Consider the following 16450-nt stretch of genomic DNA (forward strand, 5'->3'; position numbering starts at 1 on the left):
TTGCTGATCTGGAGTCTCTCTCTATCCCTTACTTTCTTAGGGCTGTTTTTGGCATGTTCTTCTGTCTCGAGCATACACACAGAAAGAGGATAGACTGAAAAAAGAAAGGAAAAACATATATAATAGAAAATGTAAACAAGGAAAACATAAATATAGGAACTAATAAGTAACCCTTAAGCACTTAATAAGCATGGGACTTAGAAATGGCTTCACAGACACTATTTGGAAAATAAAGCTGATGAACACAACACAAAGTTCAAAAATTATACTTGGCTGCTGGAATAAATAGTTATGGTTCACCTCACCTGTCCACATATTCTGACCATTTAAGATTTCCTCCTTCCGAATCAATTGAGCTAACTACTGAAATCTCAACTGCACCATTTTTTATTACACAGAAAAACGATGTCAAGAGTTACGGCAAATGCATGTTAACAAAAAAGAAACAATGATCAGAAATAGAAAGTAGCCATAGACTCCACAGAGTAAAATCCATTCTGAATTCTATGATGAAAGGGAAATTAGACTTCAGTTTCCTACCCAAACCAAAGTATTTATTTCCATGCAGCATGTTTGCACTCAGAAAATGGAAAAATAAAGATCCTTTATGCATATATATCACTCATCTTTATCCATGCATAGGCTTAGTTATGAGCCTACCTCACCAGATATACATATCGGCATCTTTTCAGTGGAAGAGTCACCTACATACAATCCAGAAGTATCAGAGATCTCCTACAGACTTTGTTTTCACAAAACCACCACTTCATTTCTTAAGTGCACAAACTTGCAACACTCTGGCATTTTCAGCTCACTCCTTTACCTGGGAAGCAACCCAGCCCTGCTGCCCATCATCAGCTGCTTCCACCTCCCTTGGGTTCATTCTCAGTGACCAGGCTGAGCCTTGCAGTAACTTCTACATATGGAAAAGGCACGCCACGAAACGTCAATGTTTATTATTGCCATCAACTTATCTGTAATTTTAACATAGTTATCAATCAATAACTTGCACTTCAGCAGGAAGATGAAGTTTGCTTGCTTTCTTTCATTACACAGTATTTTCTTCCCCCTTTCACCTACATCAGAGTGGAAATTCATACATCACACCAATATCTGAAACAGTATTTTCATCTCCACAGGAACATGGTCACATACTGGAAACCTCAGAATTCAGATTTTTACCTGTTTTATTACTACTTGAAAGACTTGGAAGAAAACAAACAAAATAACAAAACCAAACCATTTTAAGCAGAGCAAAGATAAGACAGCAGTGCTTTAAGTTAAAAAAATACAGCACCTTTACAGAAAGGGTAGTTAAGTACTGGAATAGGCTCCCCAGGGAGGTGGTTGAATCGCCATCCCTGGATGTGTTTAAGAGCCCTTTGGATGTAGTGCTCAGGGATATGATTCAGCAGAGGGTTGTTAGAGTTAGGGTACTATGGTTAGGCTGCGGTTGGACTTGATGATCTTCAAGGTCTTTTCCAACCTGGGTAATTCTATGATTCTAAACAAAAACAAACAACAAAAAACAGGAAAAAATATAAAGGTATCCCCACAGGACTCAACACCACCACACAGTTCCAGCTTTTTCTTATCTCCTTTAATATATAATTCCCAAAGTAAAAGTTCAAGACCTGTTACATTACATAAAACAGTCACGGAAGAGGAGATTAGACAGCAAAGGAAGTAATGAAGATCTTTCAATACTCTAGATCTATTAACACTGCATCAACAAATAACTTGGATATGACTCCACCTGCTTTGCAAAGGGTCTGCGAGACACAATCCCCAACAGCAAAATTGGTTCTTTAACATGGCAATACGATGGAAAAACCCAACAGTGAAAGCACAGTAACAAAATCCTAGGCTGCAGCTGGGGATAAAGAAAAAAAGGAAAGAATTTACTTACTTTCAGAAAGCCTCAGGTACTCTGGGATCTCCACATGAGATACCCTCTCCTTCCCTGCCAACCCTTAAATGAGGTTTGGGAAGGAGTGAACCCTGGCTTCAGCCCTTTCAGTCACTCAGATGCATTGCACTGCTTGCACCTTAGCTCCCCTGGGTTGGTCCTGCCTTCCTATCAGGTGTTCAATCACCAGACTCAGCACTTCCACTACAGTTACACAGAATTAGAATTATGCAAATTCCACTTCTACACTGTATTTGATAAGTAGATTAATCTCTGTAGTCCATATATACAGCAGTGCTCTGGCCATCTCTCACAGGCAGTACTTCATCTGTGCAACTTCAGTTGGCTGAAGCAGTGAGGAATGAAAAGAAACACACAGGACTAAATCTTTGATCCACATCAACTAACTTCAAAGCTGTACAACGACAAGAAATTCTGATGTTGAAAGTAATGCAGAAGTCTCTATTTAGTGGCAAAGCACTGGTGATTTTTAGAAGTCATCTTTGACATTCATTTCTATAGAAATGCTGGATGTTCTCCTTTTCCTAAATCCACTTCAAGATGGTAACACCGACACCACAAATGCACATCAGTGGAAGAAGACTGTGTATGTCAAAAAATGTCTGCTACTCAACAGAAGACCTCTGTGAGCTACTCCCCCAAAACTAAACCTGATGAAGGTCAGCTGGGCACACACAGGCATGGGCTCAGCGTGAGACCCACAGAGCACAAAATGCGCAGGAACATCTTCATTCTTAGGAAATGCCCACAGTCAATCCTCAAATTCAAGCCCTGAACAAATATAAAAATAGTACAAGCTGCTATTCCATTTATCTAATGCCTCAAACTGGGAACACCACTGTGATTATCTGAGTGATCGAATACAACTGATGAACATGCACTGAGTAGCCAGTCTTATTATTACTATGTTTTTGTGGCAGGCAGATATACAGATGTTTCCCTGTTCTCCTCCAATCAAGATATCTACTAAGAAGTCTGTTTACAAGCCAGCAACTATGTTATTCAAGCCTTTCTGGTAAGGTCACGTCACTGTTACTGGATGTCTTTCATATTACAACACATCCTAAGCAACAAAACAGCTAAGCAAGTTTCTGGTATTATTACCACGTCCACCAAACTAGTACACGTAATGATCAGGAAAACTTTTGTGAGTGATGTGAAGTTCTCAAATCTCTTCCACAGCACAAAAATAACCCCGTGCTCTCTCTGCATCACCTTCTCATTTGCATCCATGAAGGGAGAATGGTGCAGCTTTTAAATAAATCTACCTTTCACTACTGCATCTTCTCTTTCCCCAGGTCGTAAGATTGGAAGAGCTGCCAAGCTTGCTTTATTTGTCAATTTAAGTATTTCTCGTGGGCTTGCTATGTAAGAATCAGTCAAGTCTGTTTAACTAAGCCAGATGCATGAATTTTAAAAAGCAGACCATACTGAAGTAGTTGCTGCAGAAGGTATTGCCATTTTCAAGAGAATGAACAAACAGCTCAGCGGTCTCTAAGTACAAAACCCTCTAGAAATATATCTTATAGTGACTACACAAGAACTGAAGTACTCCCATACCCATCAAGACAATCATTGATTCTCCCTTCCCAAAGTAAACTCAGAGATTTATCTACAGATATATGACAGCTCAAGCTTTACAAAGCACTTTTACAGTTGTGCAGAAGAAAACTTCAGGATGTACAGTCCAGAAACCACTTGTGAAACTGGAGATAGAAACCAATGAACATACTCCATGGTTAGCTGTCACATATCTGTGATTTACCATGCACACAAGATGCTTGTTTTGCCCAAGTGAGCTGGAAGAAGCAGTATTTTCTTCCAGCCAGGTAAACCTTACATCACTTAAAAGAAGATCCCTTACTAGCTATTTTGTTGGTAGGAATCCTTTTGCTCATCCTGCTGCATAGAAATAGCACCATAGGATGAACTGGCAGAGAACAGGGAGAAAATGACTGCGAGACTTTGGCTTCATCTACCTGAAAAATCAACACCACCATACAATTTTTAAGATAAAACCACTGCACAGCAGGGACTTCATCTGAAAATAGACCTCCTCTGTCAAGCTGTAAAATACTTTGGGGTTCAAAATACACAATACAAGCAGCAAGATCCCTGCAGCGAGTGAGGATCTACTCAGATGCAGTAGTAGCTGGTACAGAAATAAAGGAAAGAAACAGCTGATTTCAGAAGGCCTGTAAGGTCCTCAGGTAGGCAGGGATTTCCAGATGAGATACCGTCACCTCCCCATGCCAACCGTTATACGAGATCTGGGAAGGTGTGGATCCTGGTTCCAGCCCTTCAGTCCCCCAGATACATTACTTGCACTGAACTCACCTGGGCTAGCCCTGCCTTCCTACCATGTGCTCAATCACTGGTTCAAGCTGTGACTCAGCATTTCCACTACATCTTTCATAAACTACTTTCATTCCTTACTTCAGCTTCAAATTTATCCCTCTTTATGCCTTATTATACTCCACTTCTTTGCTTTCTCTAGCAGGGAGAGTGTGAAAAATCAATAAAGAGATGTTGGGTATCAGTAAAGAACTGAGCCAATACATGCAGTCTGGTTTCTTCTTGACTCCAAAACTTGGCATTTCAGCATTAGTCCTTCAGCTTGTGAGATGAAAATCACACACAGTGAAGACAGAAAAGGAACCTTTTGTGTTTAGAGGGTTCAAGTACAAACACAAGGTTCTTATCAGTACAAGTAAACTGTATCATACTATTATATTACTGTATGCATTCTGTTCCTAAGATGTACTTGCACCAGAGAGTATAAAAAATAAATCAGAACAGTGAGCATTGACATGAAAAGAAAGCTTTGAGATTTTACATGATGGAGCAGTTCTGAGGTTTCAGGACAGAGCAGCTCTGACTCCAAAGGAGAAAAATAGACCACTCACCTGCAGAACAGAAGAAGAGGACAGTCAGAAGAGTTAGCAACAGTAAAGCAGTGACAGGCTGGAGATTTTCTGAAAAGCAGTATAAAAGAGCAAGAAACTTCTGCTCTGCCTAAAAATCCTAAACCAAATACCTACCAACCCTAGCACAAAATACACGCGTGCCTTTCTCAGTGGATTTTTATTGCACACAGGGCAAAACACTGTGTCAGCAATAACCAGAATCTGTGGTCTGTGTATACATGGACTGGAGCAACTGAATACAGCTGCTCTTCCAAAGCTGAACACTGCCTGAACAGATTTTCACACTTGGACAATAATAGGTAGGTGTGAGATCCATCATTCTTTTCCTTCCACTAGTCAGAGCTCAACAGCTGAAAATAAAGGTGCAAGGGAAGGAGTGGAGTTGAATCTTCCTCATTTAGGAAACAAATCCAGGAGATTAACAGGAAAAAAAAAAGGTGTAAAGGTCCACCTTTGTTCCATCTGTCAACACACAGACAAGACTTTGTTTCAAGTTTTCTTTTAAATTCCACCCTATCCAGAAGCATGCAGGTTTTTTTTGTTGATGTGGATGTGAAAGGATGACTTATCCCACACAACTGTCTTCCCACAATGCAGGTACAGGAAGGGTTTTTTTCTTCTTACCTCTGCACATTACTATCATCTGTCAATATGCCAACAACAAATTAAACACGTGGGCTGTTTCAACTACCTCTCTCCAGCTCTCACTTTTCATCAAAACATCTAGTTGGTCTTCAGTAAGAATTAATATTTTAAAATCACACCTGCAAAAAGATCAACATTATTATTATCCCTAATTATTGATGTAACAAGTCTAATAGAATAAAATGACTGTATAATAAACACTGGGCTACTACAACACACAAGTTAGCAGCACTGCCTAGAGAACTGTATACTCAGTTCTATGCTGCAGTTCTAGCCACACACCATATGAAGTTACAAATAAGTACTAGTATGCCTCAAACATTTATGCACACCTGCTGCTACAGAACGTGCATAAGCAAAATGAGTGCCTGGGCTCAGTTTCAGACCTAGCAGTATGAAAACTGCTCTAGAGCTAAAATCCATCAGGTAAAGGTAGGTAAAAAGTAATTTCTTCTGAAGAGTGATTAAAATCCAACCAGTTAATATTAAAATATAAGAGTGCAATCAAAATTATCCACTCAAGATAAGAGCAACAAATACCTTCTCCCCATCCTGGACATCCAGTTACCATCTCACAATGTAACAAGCCATGTTTGCAGGTTCTTAATACTTACCCTGGCCCTGGAAGCTGGCTCAGTGAGTCATTACAACTCCTCAGCACGTAACTATGTTCCAGATCACCGTGTTCAATGCAGACTTTATTTCCCACCCTGAATCTGGTCTAAAGAGAGCCCTGGTAATTGCTTCATGTCAGCAAAAATGGGTTGTTTGCTCTGTTCTGAAAACAAAATCTCACCAAAATTGCCATTGAGAAAGGGACCATTCTGGATAGCTAAAATGAGAAGATATTACATCCAGATAACTGACTATCTGGAAAGCTGCCCTAGGGTAGGGAACAGTAGCTGGAATTATATTGTTTAGCATAAATGCTGAAGATAAAAAGCATGAGGATTGACATAGGCACAGCATCTACATTTCTCACCTACAGTAGTATTTATGTGGCTCAGGATCATTCAGTCCATTTAAGAGATTTTCTAATAAGTAAGGAAGCTGAAGTATTATCGATGCAAGGACTCTGTAGGAAAAGTTCTAAGCACAGGTAGAAAGGTACAGAAAGGTCCACAGTACTCTGCACTGACATGATTAAGCTCTGGCTTGAGAGCACCAAGCAGCATACTCCTGAGCCACCTCCTGTTCTCTCACAGCTGCAGAGATGTTCTGCTGCTATTCCACAAATCCATCTTATTAATTAACTCACTAAACAAGTCAGGAAGTTCTTATAATATGGCTTAAATGAATCTGTGGGGGAAAGGAGTTGTTTGGTGGTTTATGTAGAACTCTACAGAATTTACTTATGCATCCCCCTCTGTTCTCATCTTAAAAAAGTTCATATAACAAAGCCATAAAGCTTGCTCTGCAGCCATCCCAGGAGTTTAATGGGATAAACAGGAAAAAAGCTCCTTCGCTCAAACCGGAATAGATATGAGTGGTCTATTCATGTATTTATTGCAGAACTAGAACCGTAACAGCTCACAGAGCATCCAGGTGACCCAGTGCAACAACCAACGATGCCTGAGAGGTGGCAGACACTCCTCTGCCAGGTTACAGGAGTTGCAACACTGCTCCAACGAATTGTTTCAGACAGATGTAAGCTTTCTGATCTCCCCACAAGTTTGTCACTAACTTTACTAGAACCTAAGTCAGTACTTTGAACACAAAGGTAAACACGAATAATGGGCAGACCCTCAATAATTTGGTAACTGAGAGTAAACAAGCATCCAAAGTCTTCACCATGCCCTGATGTCAACTCCCATATCACTTACACATGTGCTGATGAAAACACACAAAACGATTAGAGCAAAAAGAAGGGAGCAGTGACATCAGGTTTTGTTCGTGGAACGCTACAGCCAACCAGCACATCATGGGGCTAAGTTCCCATTCACATACCTATGCCAGTTTCAGATAGCAGTGAAATTAGATCTCTGGTGTCCTAAATGCATCACCCTTCAAATTCTGTGTTACAGCTCCACTTACAGCTCCTGCCTGGGTAACTCCTAGAAAGGAAGATGACTACGGTACATGTTATTGAAGACATGATACTTTACAGCTACCTGCTTCACCAACACACTGATACCTTTTTTCACTGAACCTTTTTAATTCAAGCTTGACTTCAAACCCCACTTTTCCCACCTAACTGATAAAATCGATCTAAACTAATAAATTCCATTTCCAATTCATCCTTCAAACCACAAGACGGAAATTAATAAGATGTAACACCTGTATTTCAGTCAATTTACTCTTTAATGTGTTATGTTACCTTAAACAAAACTCAACAGTAATAATATGCACCAGTTTGAACACACATCAGAGACACAAACAGCACTGCAGTCTCCTTTGTGAAGAAATCCATTCCTTTTCCTTGTCACAGCACATAGTTCAGAAGGAGAGTCCTAAGAATCTGTGCTGAAAAATGCAAAAATCATCATCAGAGAAAACCATTAAACCAGAATATTACTTCAGCCTCTCAGAACTAAAAGAATGTACAATAAATAAAGCACTTGTACATGCCTCGGTGTAGAATCAGAAACTGAGTAGCAGTACAGGTTGCTTAATTTTAATTGTGAATTATTATTCGCAGACCCTTTAAACCAAGGATCTTTTTTGTTAATTGCAGCTAATTGATCAAATATATTATTAAATTAATACTAAAAATCTTCATCTCTGCTTTCCTCTAAGTGTATATAGCTGCCATCTACTTAAGATTTCTATCATCCAAATTTCGAATTACTGCTGTTTATTCAACACAAATAAAATCAGCCCTCAGTGAAACACAGCTTGCTCAAGAAGAGGAACAATAAATAAAGGAAAAAAACACATTCAGGAGTAATATAAGAAGCACATTTAAAGCAGCTGGCCTCCAGTGCTTATTTGTTTTGCATGGAAGTATTTGGCAGCTTGACAGAAAATATTTCTGATTACTTGTTTATGTTTGCACTGTATCACATAGGAGGAAGGAATGGTAGAAGAATTTGCCTCTGGATTAGTTAGGCACATTTCCTCACCTTTTGGCATCACCTCTTCCTCTAGTTATTTTATTACTCACATCCCTGACTCTTCACATTCTCCAGGAAAAGATGAAGTAGAAAAAGAAAAAAAGAATTCAATAAGAAGCTACTTGGTTATTTAATATTTCTTATAAGGACTTAGAAAGACTGATTAGCCACACACTGAAAAGCAGACACGATAATCATTACATATTTTCACCCAAAGACAAGCATGCTTTACACCAGCAAAGCGTAACACAAGCACTGCAAGTTACCTAGTATTTCTTCAGCTTGTTTCATTACCTGATTCATATTTAATCCTATCTGTTATTGTACAAGATGAGCAGAGCGAAAGCTGCCAGTACACAGCCCAGCAACAGATCTCACCCAAAGCCACTTAAGTAGGCAAAGAAAGTACTCCCAACAACTTTATACAAACCCTTCAGCCTTAAAAAGGAAAAACGTGTTTGTAACATGTTACCAGATGTTTGTTTTCAGCCCTTCCTTCCAATAACATATATGACTGAAATTTAAGGCATGCATTAGTCTCTCTATGTAATTGGTAACCTAAGAACAGGACTGTATTTTATGTATCAGAAGCATCAAAAATCATGTTTTAGTTGAAGCTTAATGGCAATTCCATTTACCTCCATGTGATTAACTTAATCCAGACTTAGTTACAAATATTGCATTTAAATTCAAACCCAAACAGCAAAGGAAATCAGATCTAGACATGGAAAACAATCCCAAAATATGCCATTCTCAAGACTACAAGCAGGGAAAAAAATTGCTGATCAGAACCATTGGTCATGGAAGACTTTATGGAAGATAGAAACAATCCCCCCCCCCCAAAAAAATGGCTTTTCTCACCAGACCAACTTGCAAAATGAATAGGCAACATCCTGGAAACACACACATCCCTCCACACTGCTGGGAAATGCATTTTCCATAAGCAAAAACAATACAGCTGGACAGCAAATCAAATTAAGATAAACACAGTTACAATTAGGTTGCTCTAGTTGCTTTCTATGAACAGCAATTGGTATTACTGCTGAGGTGGACCTTCCATAAATGCTAGCTTATGTGGTCCCTTGTTTCCACTGCTAGTACATAAGGGGTTTGCACATTTTTATGCCGGCTTCATGTAGTGTTCTGTGAGCTCCAATACAGGAGCTGTCCGTGTCCATTCAGGCCCATTGCACTCTACCCAATATGCTACTGGTGCTCAATACTGAAGGGAGCGGAGCACATACCTCAGCAATACCAAACGTCATTTTTGCAAGTGTTCACAGCCAGTTTGCAACTCAACGTCTTATACCAAAAGTGAGGACATGGCCCAAACTTTACCAGCATTCCTAAGAAAATATCACAAGGCCAACTTTAAGCAAGCCACACCCATTCAGCCAATAGAAAACCACCTGAGCTCCCTGCCATGAAGTTTGGTCCCTTGACCACAGGCAAATCCAATGAATGCTGCAGACATCAAAGTTATCCCGAAACCCAGAAATTCAGAAGTCTCTTTCCCCCTTCCTATGTTGTGAACTTCTCAGATGAGCAGTATTTTGTATGCAAGTTTTTGGTCCACCTTAAGTGAGCATTATTTGTTAAAGAACTTGTATTTTTCTTGCCAATTTTATTACTTAGGAAAACAGCTGCCTGGGCTCCTACATCAAAAACTGTTGTTGCAGGACTCATCCTACTGCTGGGGAACTGGTCAGCTTCGATGAGAAGCACCACAGCTCTCAGCTCTGTCTGCAAACTCTTGTATATTAATACCTCATTAGAAGCTATTCAACAGAACTTCTTAGAAAGTTACAATGACACACGTACCTACATTAGATCATCTTAATTTGTGTGACTATCTATATGCAGATGGGTGGATTCTTCCTCCCTTCAAGATCTACTAGCCATTTCAGAGCAATATAATTAGCAACCTTCAACTGCATTACCCACAGAATGGCTTAGGGTGGAAGGGACCATAAAGATCACTCAGTTCCAACCCCCAACCACAGGTAGATCTGCCACCCACCAGCTCAGGTTTCCCAGGCCCCATCCAGCCTGATGTTGAACTCCCCCAGGGATGGGGCATCCTCAGCTTCTCTGGGCAGCCTGCTCCAGTGACCACTGTATATTCAGGCACTCATTTCATTCACATTCATTCCCTCAGCACTCCTCAGGAGAAGCAGGACTGTCCAGAGCCATAGTGATGCAAAGTGAGCATGTTAGTCCTTACCATGGAACAAGTGAACACATACTAGCTCAGACAAACAACAACTTCACCAGCACATATGATTAAAAATCTCTACCTATAAATGCAAACCACTTTAATTATGTTGTCAGAAGCCGATAAAGTGATTCAGCTCACTTTAGTGATGAGTTTAGTCAGAATAAACTTTACATGAATAACTTGCTTCAAGGATCTAGTGGGTGGCATCCCTGCTCATGGCGGTGGGGTTGGAACCCATGATCTTTAAGGCCCTTTACAACCCAAGCCATTCTATGGTTCCACGATCATTTCTATGTATGCATGCATGACCTAAAGGATGCAATTCAGCTACAGGTAGACTGATGACAAATCAAATCGCAGGTGGAAAAAAAAACAAACAAAAACTAAAGCATTTATCTTTCTGAACTTCTGAGAACAGCTGAGAAAGTGACCCAAAAGATCACTTGAAACAAGTTAGACTTAAAAGTAATGCTCTGTGGAACCAGAGGTGCTGTTCCATGCATCACAGCCTTATGACACAGTCCTACTTCTGATGAAGGTGGTACCATGACTGCAAAAGTACAACAGAAGTTGTCATAGCTCAATAAAAAGCAGCTATGCTTTTTGCTTGTCTCTCTCCACCCTCCTCCCCCCTCCACTTCTTCACAGTACTCTCTAGTGGAAATAACTGGCTTAAGTCTATCCTACAGTGTGAACCTGGCAAAGAGCAGTAAATTAGGCATTCTGCTCCCACCCAAGCAACATCAGAGAAGTAAACCAGCAACCTGCAAGAGAACAGAGCAGCCAAAAACCAAGAGGCAAGGTGACTGCCTATTAAGGCAGACAAACAGGCCTCTTCTTGGCACACTTGCTGAGAAGGTGGCAGCACTTCAGATTGCATGGACTGGTAGAAAAAGCTCCCAGAGAAGCATCATAAAAATTACTAATCAATGGTTCTGAATCAATGTCCACTTTCAGCTGTGAGCCATATAAAACGCAAATAGAGCACTTTTATAGTCTGTGCTGCTGCAGTTACAGGAGTTCCTTTTGGAGAACATGTTCTCGCTGCAGAGGACACTGTTAGGGCCTTTGGAAAGTCCCAAGAGCTATGCTCCCAAATTAGCTTAACTATTTTAAGTGCAACAGAATAAATAAACGTAATAATTAAATGCAAAAAACAGAAACCAAAGTCAATATGCTGATGGGTCGTCAGCACCATCTCTTACTTGAATGCTTCATCAAACATGCCCAACTCCCCCAAGTTACCAGCACCAATCTTGTTCTTTAATGTAGTGATCATTCACCAGGTGCTTTATACGATGTTAATAAGAGGAGGCAAAAAACAAACACACACACACACAAAAACCCCCACCACTGCACACTGAATGACTTCATTATCATATCATATCATAATTATGAACTCTGTGTTACAAGTAAGGAAAGGAACAGCAGAAACTAAATACATTCCATCCTTGGAATGCCACGAGCCTTTACAGTAAGTTGAGCTTTATTGGCAAGGCTGATGGAAAAGATCCCTGGGTACTTGTTCCCATCTTTTCAGAGATGACATAGCTCAGAAAATGACCAACCTCTCACCAGCACTCTACTGATGGAGCTCCCATTCCACTGCATGCATTGCAGCAACTAAACCTACATGCAGAGACCATCACGAGCCCACACTATGGATGGTATCCCACAGAGCTGTTCACAGCATCAGGCTTGTTATCTGCAGCGTGACACCATTTGCCTTGCAACCTCCCACTTCAGTTTAACAAACAACAGAAAAACAATTGAGTTTCCTTTATTCTCACAGCACACCTGCAACATCTCAAGCAACCCGCGTTTTACACGGTATGTTACTCAGCTCTACATGCCAGAAGCTGCAGTTAACTTTTACTGCTACAAATTTTAGTGCACATTTCTCAACCTGTGTGATAGAAAACACTGGACTCAGTCTGCACCAGACTTATGGAGAAAGCAGGTGTAACCCAAGCACCTATTTGGAGGTTTGCTTCTTCAGTCTAAGGCTGCTGTCAAAAACATTACACACTGCACTCTGGAAGAATCTGCACCTGGTGAGTTTTGGGCTCTGATCCTTCAGGCAGCTCCAGGAGCCCATCACATGCACCAACTTGCACAGCTGAGGCCCGGAGAAGAGAACTGAGATCCACTTGGACATAATAGGTTCAACTCCCTACTGATTTGTCATGCGTTTGATGAAGGTGAACAACACAACATACCTGCATCTTCTATGGTTGAGCAGGTTGCCTTTACCTTACCTGCCACGTGGAGGGAAAATGTTAAAGCACAAGCAGCCTTGTGCTATTTTCCACCAGCCTGCACCCATGACATCCCACAGGCAAAGCTTCAGCTCTGCATACTCCAAGCACTGGCAAACAACATGTTAAACGTAGGTATACACACTGAAACTATACCACTTTCTTGAGACAGGAAAATAAGCAGTGAATATTAAATATGCAACGATCAAGAAACTGCAGCATTTCAGCATGAAATTATCCTCTGTGCAGGAGAGCCGGAGAGCTGCTAACCCCAGATTACACGCCATGTGGGCTGCTCTCTATCTGCCCTGACACCCCACAGGCTGTAGCACCTCCGGGCTGATAACCACTGGAGGGACGTAAGATGACTTGCCAGCTTTCAGTTTGGGTCACCGTTCCCCGACCTTTTCTGTTGCAATGCACGGTGCAGAAGCTCGGCAACTGAGATTCAACAAAAAGCCCCCAAAGCCAGAGCAGTATCACAACTCGCAGCACGCTGAGTCATAAATTACAGAGGGTTGTGGTGTGCGGTTTTGTTACCTCATGCTCAACACGATGGTAATTACGAGCCGCACACCTTCCATCTCCCTGACCCACAGCGCTGCATGAAGGTAATGCCACACATGTGGTTTAAGCCTAATTTTTCAGTCGTTCAGGCCTGTTTATTGGAACTACTCTTGAAACGCACACCATCAGTTTCATCACTTTGTAGCAGCACGTTATTTTGTTACAGTTTCCCTGCAGCGCGGCAGCCCGAAGCCCGTTAGTGCTTAAAACTTCAGTATTTTCTGCCCTGATTTTAGAAGAAACAGCCCCGTTTGGGGCAACTCAAACTCTGCGGCTTCTCCAGAAACGAAGAAACGTGAGAAAGTCGGAGAAGTCACCAGAACTCCGGGCAACACCTGCCGGGGCCGAGCCGTCGGGACAGGCGGCGGCCCACCGGAGTCGCGGAACGATGCTCCGCCAGCGCCAGGCCCGGCGCCGCGCTCCACGCGGGCACGCCTGGGGCCTAGCGGCGGCCCGCAGAAAGTTGGCGTGAAGGGCCGCCGCGCAGCGCCGCACCGCACCGCCCCCTCCCCTCAGCGCCGCCCGCACTGCCGAGGGGCGGCCCGGCGGCCCCTGCGCACGCTCCTTCCCTCCCCTCCCCGCCGCCTGCCCACGAGGCACCCTCCTCGCCGGGAAGGCACTGACGAGTCATCGCCCCGCCGCCCGCAGGCCCCCGCCGGCGCGGCGGGACGGAGGCGCGAGGAGAGCGCGGAGCGAGCCTACAGGTGACGGCTGGGGCTCCGCCGAGCGGATGGCACGGAGTCGCGGCTCGGCCCCAAGAGCTCCGCCGTTCCACGCCCCCCGCCCGCCCGCAGCCGTCCCCCCCGGCGCCTCCCGCGCGGTCGGGCTGCGGCGGGCGAGCCGCGCTCCGCCACACCTAGCAACAGCGCTGACAGGACGCAGCGCGGCGGCGGGAGGAGGAGGAAGCGGAATGGCTGCCGCCGCGGCGGCTCCCTCCCTCCCCGGAGCCCTGACAGCCAGAGCCGGGGCGGAAGCGGCAGGCGGCGCGCTGCGCCCGTCCTCCTCCCTCTCCTCCTCCTCCGAGTCTCCGCGCTCCCCGCTGCCAACGCGAACTCAACTCCCCTCGCCGCGCCCGGCGGGCTGCACGCGCCCACACCCACCGCGCGGCCGCCTCCCCTCGGCCGCCCTCCGCGTCCCCCCGCGGGACCGCACCGCGCCCGCCCGGCTCCCGGCGGCGGTGGCAGCCGCCGCCCCCCCCCGGCTCCCGCTGCACCTTGTGCCGCCGCACACGCGGCCGTGCCCTGCCCTGCTCCGGGCGCTCACCGATGTGGTTGTCCTCGATGTGCTCGATGAGCTCCGCCAGGGTCGGGAAGTGCAGCCCGCAGCCCCCGAACCTGCAGGCGTTGGAGAAGAAGGAGGCGGCGGCGATGCCTGTCATGGTGTTACATCGAGATCCCCCCGCCGTGCCGTGCCTGCTCTGCCAGGGCCGGCGGCGGCGGGGCGGGGAGAGGCGGGGGCAGGGGGGGAACGGGACGGAGCGAGAGATGGGGAGAGAGCGAGGTGGGGGTGGGGAGAGGAGGAGGAGGAGGAGGAGGTGGCGGCGGCGGCGTCGGGAGCGGCGGAGGGGAGGGCCGGGCTGGGTGGGGGGAGATGAGGCAGCCGCAGCTGGGAGGAGGGACCAGCGCCGCTCCGTAACAGCTGTGCAGGGCACCGCGCTCCGCGCCCGCCGCTGGGCTGGGATGGGGGGGGGCTGCCGCCGCCGCCGCCGCCACCGGGGGACACCCGCCCGGGCTCAGCGCGGGGGCGGCGGAAGCGGCGGCACGGAGCTGAGGGCGGAGAGCCGAGGGCGCGCTCGGCCGCCAACTTTCCCCCCTCGGGGGGTGCCGAGGTGAGGGAGCGGGCTGCGGCGGAGAGCTCCGCACACAGCCGCCGCCGCCGCCTCAGCCGCATCGGAAAGCGCAGGGAGCCCTCGGCCGAGGTCACGCAGCCGGGTGGCTGAGGGGAACTGAGGCCGCGGGACCCGGCTCTCACCTGCGCGGGGCCTGGGGCACCTGCGGGCGGGCCCAGGCCTCTGCAGGCAACGAGGTGCCCGGGGGCAGCGCTGGAACGGCACAGCGCGGGGCGGCCCGCGGGCTCTGAAGGCGCAGTGAGGATGGCACCGCGCTCCCGAAACCTGTTTTGACTTTTTGTCTCCGGAAAGCTATTCAGCGGAGAGGCTGACTGATTAATTGATTTTAATGAAGGTCTCCCTAGGCTCAAATTTACAGACAGCTTTATTTAAAATTAAAAGAAAAAAAAAAAAAAAAAAGTGAACATGCTTATCAGGAAAGCTTTTTTTTTTTCCTGCCCTGCTCCAGTTCTCTTACCATCTTTATCTACATCTATGCAGTCCTACAATGTAACTAATGATTTGGAGCAAAAGTGTGACTAAAAAAAACCAACCCTCAAAATCTGCATAGAGCTCTGTTAATTGTACCGACATAAATAATTGCACTGATCCCGCTGACAGTTAACAGCTTCAGACTGTTCTCAGCGCTATAAAATTAAGCATGTGCATAAGAACAAATAGAACCCACATCTGTTTCGCTAACTGTGTTGCAGGTGGGGATGTTCCTGACATCACTGCAGGAGCTGAAGAGTAGCCATCCTGAAAATGCTGATGGATGATCAGTGGATGGAAAATAAGCTTTTGCCCACTTCCAAACAACAATAAAAAAGTGTGAATAATCATCCTGGTTTAAGTTCTCGGTGTCCTACGTATCACAGAGCCTGTTGTTGCTGGTGACAAAACAAGTTTTATCCTTCAAGTTGGATTAGTCATTTTTTTTTACCTTCATTTATTTTTTTTCACGTAGCTTTATGTATTTTTTGTGATATTTCCTCTCTTCTAATTGCATTTTTCTTAATGTTTT

At 44.8% G+C, this 16450-nt stretch overlaps 1 protein-coding gene across 1 annotated transcript in view; it reads right to left on the bottom strand.

Annotated features, from left to right (window-relative positions):
- JAZF1 (JAZF zinc finger 1) overlaps positions 1–15269 on the bottom strand; it is a 166775-nt gene extending 151506 nt beyond the window's left edge. The window contains exon 1 of the mRNA XM_072330115.1: positions 14862–15269. Coding sequence (XP_072186216.1) covers positions 14862–14976 — 115 coding nt within the window. The 5' untranslated portion in view covers positions 14977–15269. The remainder of the gene's footprint in view (positions 1–14861) is intronic.
- Between the last annotated feature and the right edge of the window lie 1181 nt (positions 15270–16450).

This window comes from Excalfactoria chinensis, chromosome 2 (genome assembly GCF_039878825.1).
Source record: "Excalfactoria chinensis isolate bCotChi1 chromosome 2, bCotChi1.hap2, whole genome shotgun sequence".
Classification (NCBI taxonomy): Eukaryota; Metazoa; Chordata; class Aves; order Galliformes; family Phasianidae; genus Excalfactoria; species Excalfactoria chinensis.